The sequence below is a fragment of the Anopheles ziemanni genome, chromosome 3 (assembly GCF_943734765.1).
Source record: "Anopheles ziemanni chromosome 3, idAnoZiCoDA_A2_x.2, whole genome shotgun sequence".
Lineage (NCBI taxonomy): Eukaryota > Metazoa > Arthropoda > Insecta > Diptera > Culicidae > Anopheles > Anopheles ziemanni.
In genome coordinates, this window is record NC_080706.1 from 67635181 (window position 1) to 67641580 (window position 6400).

Below are 6400 nucleotides of genomic sequence, written 5' to 3' on the forward strand. Positions count from 1 at the left end.
TAGCGTTGTTTTGTATTCATCGACGTCGCAGGTCTCTAGCAATATATCCAAACCCGTTGAAGTTTTTGTGCTAGAAGTTTACTGTTCTATGTACCAAAAATAATATCATCAACGGACGACTCTTGCATCTTTTTTACCAACGAAGAAGGGCATTAAAGAGAAGGTAGAAATCAGCAACCAATAATTAGCTGCAGCAGTTAACATTTCCCATTCAGCAGCCATTTCTAAACTAACTATATCTTACATGGGAAAGAAGTTACATAAAAAAATCTATGTCTAGTACGAATATATGGGTGATGTGGTACACTACAGTACAGCCAGCTGCGTTGACTACAGTAGGTGCAAATTCCATCGAGAACGTCCTCCGAGAACCATCCTCCGTGATTCCAAGGATGTATACCTACCTTCTCCAGTGTGTCTTCATTCATGGTGATACAGGAAAAGGTATCTGGGATGTTATCCATATTCCCTGCAAGTATTGTGTCTTTAATGTATTGACCAAGAGTCCAACCCGCTAAATCTCTGACTCAAGTACAGTATACGTACACACAACATGAAGTCGTAACAAGTTGTATGAATTTAATCGGCACACCCCATTTAGAATACTCGATGGGAATGATGGCCTTCACTCTCTAAACGCTGCAACTCTCCTTCTACTGTATGTAGCATGGCATAGGCCACTGAACTTTTAGAAGAAATATTGGACTCACTCCTTCCTTCAGGACCATACTAAACTTTGCTAGTACGCAGCACTCAAATTTCGGTGCGAAAAGGGATGGGATATTTTTAAACCCTCATCTGCATCCTGCACGACGTTAAGTTGCTTGTAGATCAATGGTTGCGTTGCCAACGAAAGCAGATTGCCACTCGTAACTCTTATTAAGCACTGTAGCTGATGACGTCCAATCGAGACTTCGCATTGGAATTCACCTAATAATTGCACAACATGACTGGATGCTGACCTGGCATTTTGCACATGATCGTTTTCAATTATTTCGCCATCTTTGGGATGATGCGCAAAAACCTTCTTCATATAATGAGTAATTGTGGTCATTCGTGGAACTTCTTCGTTTCTCATCTCGCACGCAATGCTTTTCTTCGAATCAGCACTCATGGTGGTATCATGCTTTAAGCTGTCGACCGCTTGCAATTATCAGTCATCTGGGCCAGGGTAAGCACGCTCCTTTCTTCCAGGCAGCTTAGTAGTCCGATACGTGTCCCTGTGAATTCTCTTTACACTTTAGACATTTTAGCTCTTTTTCCGACATAGTAGTAACAACGTCGGTTCCTTCACACTTAACACCGAAAATAGTTTCGTTATCAGTTCTTCCTGCTGGGTTGAGAATACTTGTTGTTGCGGCTGTATTGCTTCTCATTGCTGCTTAGTAATTTGCTGAATCTAATTGCTGATCAGGTCACCATTGAGGTCAGGTTCGAAACTAGTTTTTTATTTTGTGTTTCAGGATACATTCACAGTAGCGTTCACGTGTTACCTCAGTCAATACAGAGAGAACGTCTATAGGGTGCGGATTTAAATTTGGCTTCTTTTCATTTAACAGATAAACAAACAATTTTCTTAAAACAGAACGGAATGTTATCATCAAAACACCTAGTCTCCTTTAGTTATATGCTCATTTTTGCGACTGACTCAGCAATCAGTTGCAGAATTTATAAATAAAACATCGCATAACTCTTCAACTCTCAGAACTACTTCCAATCGGCTCGAGCGCTGAGTAAAAACAAGCAATAAAAAGGCGTAGTTTCTTTGCCCATTTCCAGCTTCCCCCTCTGTTGTTTTCATTTGCTCGCTCGTCTGGATCTTCCTCAGGAGGCGGAAACTATAGGACTAACCGTGCATGATCGATTGCACAACAATGATGGGCTTATCATTAATCAGAGGTTAGGTTTTGGACTAGCTGTTTGAGTCTTTTTCAGGATGCATTAAGGGTAGCTTTCACAGCATACTTAGTTCAGTACAGAGAGAACGTCTGTAGAGAGCGGATTTGAATTTGACTTCGTTTCATTTCATTGCTTACAGTAGAGCAAAATGGTTGGTGGTTTAGTCAATCTTCGATTGCTTACGATATTTGCCAGTCTTCTGTACACTCGATCTGTACACTGACAGCGGATAACGTTGAAAAGACCTCAGCAGAGCGTACTGTTCAGCTGGGACCTCAATCCACTGCTCAAGGTGTACGAAATAGCACATTTAACACTTGAATCCAAATTGGGGTCATTTTGACCCCTGCGCAGTTTTCGTTTTTAGTATCTCGAAAACGGCTGAATATTTTTACAAAAAAAAAGGCTTTTCTTAAAATCCAAAGCTATATCAAAAATAAAAATTTCAGATTTTTATGATTGACCAGTTCCGAAAACCAACTTGACTATGCCTAGAATGCTTTTTAGGGGTCATTTTGACTCCTACTTGTAAAACGCTATAACTTCTCTATTTTTGCAAAAATTTCAAATCCGTAAACTGTTGCTTTATAGCATATTTGTTGACTATCTTTTGACGTTTTTGGTTTTTCGATGCATTTCTGCATTAACATCGAATGGTGAAGTGGTACATAAAAAAATTAAAAACGACAACAGATAGTTAATAAATATACTAAACCGTAACAATTTACGAATTTGAAAAATCTTCAAAAATAGTGAAGTTATAGCGTTTTGAAAATAGGAATCAAAATAACCCCCAAAAAGCATTCAGCATGTTTCTAAAGCAATGTAGAATACGATAGCGCCAATGGAGTGCAATTTTGTAAATATCTTGGTATTCAGTATGCACAGCCTCCCGTCTCCAATTCTCCTCTGGTTGTATGCTCAATTTTGCAGCCGACTGTGAGTAAGAAAGACACATCTGTTTGCTGTTGATAACAGCTGTCCAATTTCGAAGTACACCAGCGCATAACTCTTCATTTCTCAGATGTACTATCAGTGCACATTCCCGTCATCACTCTCTGATGTTTTCATTTGCTTGCTCGTCCGGATCTTGCTCCATACCAACTTTAGCATTAACCTTGCATGCTTGATTGAAAAACTATGATCAGTTCATCATTAATAAGGTCAGATTCTAGACTAGTTCATGTTTGTCTTTTTCAGGATACACTAAGGGTAGTGTTGACGACTTACTTCGTTCAGTACATAAGGAACATCTGTAGAGAGCGGGTTTGGATTTGACTTCGTTTCATTTCATTGCCTACAGCAGAACGAAATGGTTGGTGGTTTAGTCCATCTTCGATTACTTACGATATTTGTGAGTCTTCTGTACGCTCAGCTTGCATTCGTGACTGCAGATGACGTGCAAAAGAACTCAGAGGAGTGTACCGTTCGACTCGGACTTCAATCCACAGCTCAAGGTGTACGAAATATCACATTTAACGGAGTGCAATTTTGTGAATATCTTGGTATTCGGTACGCAAAGCCTCCCGTTGGGCTCCTTCGATTTGCAGTAAGTTGCGAATTAACGTTAAATATTCTAAAATATTATCCCACAACTAAGAACGTTTGCTCCATAAACATTAAAAATAGGATCCAGTGTTTGAGGAACCAGAAGGTGACAACAATTACATCGCTTATGGGAACAAATGCCCACAGTTCGATGATATCAACGAACAGTCATCCGTGATCGGAGCGGAGGACTGTCTGTTTTTGAATATTTTCACTACAGTGAACAACTCGACTAGCCGAAATGGTAGCGGTCAGCGCGTCTTGCTCCCAGTGATGGTGTACATCTTCGATTCCGGCGAAGTTCATGGCGTCGATTTGCTTATGGAAAATGTTTGTATAGAAAGTGCTACCAACCAATGATGTCAACTGCGATTACCTCTAACTACTTCCATTCATTTGTAGGATGTGATCGTAGTAACGATCAACTATCGACTTGGGGTGTTTGGATTTTTGAAGGATGAAAAGCACAATATCAAGGGAAACTATGGACTGAAGGATCAACTCGTGGCTCTCCAGTGGATACAGCGCTATGTTAGAAATTTTGGTGGCGATCCCAATCGTATTACAGCGATGGGACACAGTTCTGGCGCTGCCGACCTCTCCAATCACCTGTATAACGATCGGGCTCGAGGATTGTTTCAGGGAGCTATTCTTCTGAGCGGCTCGATGCTTGCACCTTGGGCGATGCTGTACGAAGGCGAAGAGTGCATGGATAATTATGTGCGAGACCTCAACGTGTCGACACTGGAGGAGCTTCGTGAGAAATCATTTGAAGAGTTTTTCCTAAAGGATGACGGATTTCTTCACTGTTTTGCCTTCTCCAGTATGTTCTATCCATGCTTCCTACCAACGCTAGAGGATCACCCTGACGATGAAGCGTCATACTTCAAGCAGTCCCCTCACCAGTTCGTTCGAACGAAGGCTCCACATCCGATACCAATGCTGATCGGTGAAACCTCCACCGAGTATGAGCTCATGCTTAAGCATGTGTCGGGCTTCTGGATGAGTAATAACTACCCCAACAATCGACGTCATGAGCACATGCAGGAGATTTCAATAATTTTCGAAAACATTAGTATCTGGATGGTCTTGCAAGGATTGGAAGACTCACAGCGTCAATTCTATCGCAAGATGGCAAACATGGCCAACATGCATTATCCCATCAAAAGGTGGCTGAAGGAGACGGTGCAATTGTTGGACAACCAGCAGGTTTACTATTTACGCTTCCAGTTCGACGGAAAGTTTGGAGAATATAAACACAAAATATATGCTCACTACGTGGACAACTCGTTGTACGGAGCAATTCACGGAGACGATCTTAGCTACATTTTTAGCCCTTATAACCTGAAGGAGGCACTAGAGAATCGGAGCGAATTCCGCCGTGAGCTATCGGTGCACCAAAAAACGGTAGAGTTGATAACTAATTTCGTGAAATATGGGTAAGTCTTGAAAAACACAGTTGACGGAATTTAAGTACTAAATTTCATCTTCCTCTAGAAACCCAACACCGAAACGCAGTGAACTATCTGATCTTGTCTGGCCTTCGTACAGCGAGTCACGTAATCAAACGCTGTACCTGAACATAGACGACGAGTTTCAGGTGCGGGACGTCGAAGATCGACGAAATATTTACTTCATGATCTGGCGAATCATTTATGAATGTTTTTACTACGCACATTGCGAGGTTGTGACGAAACTACACCAGCTGGTGAGATATACGTTGTTGGCAACACTGTTCACAGGGAATGATACAAATCTGCCTCATTGATAAAAATATTAGTGTTGCGTTTAAATCCTTCCAAAAATAAAGGATTGAAAATTGTACTTTTGTTGTTTTTTGTTTATTTATACACTTTTTTCACCCCCAATGAGAAGCATTTTGAACTCACACTCCCAAATCTAACTTCAAACTGATCGAGACATATGTGTTGTTTTACGTTTACACATGTACAAAACGTTAACAAACAGGGAAAGACATTGACGACGTTGATGATTTTGGCGACGACGTTGCCAGTGAGGACTATGATGATTCTTTACCAGGAACTCTCACAGCTTTTCACCGAGGTACCAGGTCTCTAGCAGCATATCCAAAGCCATTAAAGTTTGCTTTCTTGTTTTTGTGCTAGAAGATTGCTGATATCGGTAAACTGTGGTCTCAACTGGTTAATACGTTCCGTACCAAAAATAATACTTTCAACAGACGAACCATGCGTCTTTTTTACCAACGAAGAAGTACGTTAAAGGATCTACGTACATGTATTTGCTAGCATATGTAAAAAAGCAGGTTTCGAATAATGACTTCAACTCAAAAACAACACGTTTGGCTTCCTTTAGCTTTTCGTTTTATTTCGATTTACGGTGTCAACTCTGACTCACTTTCCGTGAGTTGAAACGCAATTGCCCGAACTGAGCGAAATTTCCGTCGGAACTAACGAACTGCCCCCATCAGCACAGCGCGCGATGCTTACATAGCCGTTTTCTTGCCACTCTGAAGAGGGAAACTCTCTCAATCCGGTTTTCCCACTGGACACTTATGTTACACCAATCGTTGGCCATTATACTGCAGTACCATTTGCTGGTTATTTTGCGAGTTTTTTATTAACCAATAAACAAAGCTTCTGGCTATCCCTTTCATCCTCTCAATTTCCGGGTGTCCAGTATGCATCATTTGCAACACCTTGCGTCGCCTGCGACGCCGGTATTACTAATCGTTCTCCAAAAATAAAGCGATTCGCATACTGTTAGGACTCGTCCTAACGAGCGCGAATAAAAATTAAGCCTAAAAGGATTAGTGGGTACGCTTACTGGAGCGAACCAAAAATGTATCCTTTATTTCACGTAAAGTTTATTCGCGACTGGCCATTTTTGCCCCGACTTCCCTTATTTATAAACTCGACCCGGAGGCGATGGCCGACCTCAAGGGTCATCGATCGGCGATCAGTCAGCTGATCGC

General features: G+C 41.4%; 1 protein-coding gene across 1 annotated transcript; it reads left to right on the forward strand.

Annotated features, from left to right (window-relative positions):
- The first annotated feature begins 3211 nt into the window (after positions 1–3211).
- On the forward strand, positions 3212–5215 carry LOC131285317 (esterase B1-like). Its single transcript, XM_058314171.1, has 4 exons — positions 3212–3448; positions 3529–3777; positions 3850–4886; positions 4945–5215. The coding sequence occupies exons 1-4, from the start codon at positions 3212–3214 to the stop codon at positions 5213–5215; spliced, it is 1794 nt and encodes a 597-aa protein (XP_058170154.1).
- The last annotated feature ends 1185 nt before the right edge of the window (positions 5216–6400 follow it).

What these genes read in the sequence shown, in the direction of transcription:
- LOC131285317 (XM_058314171.1), top strand. Translation starts at nt 3,212, where the DNA reads ATGGTTGGTGGTTTAGTCCATCTTCGATTACTTACGATATTTGTGAGT. An exon ending in TTGGGCTCCTTCGATTTGCA is followed by an intron (nt 3,449 to 3,528) that starts GTAAGTTGCGAA and finishes CATTAAAAATAG; the next exon opens with GATCCAGTGTTTGAGGAACC. An exon ending in TCGATTTGCTTATGGAAAAT is followed by an intron (nt 3,778 to 3,849) that starts GTTTGTATAGAA and finishes ATTCATTTGTAG; the next exon opens with GATGTGATCGTAGTAACGAT.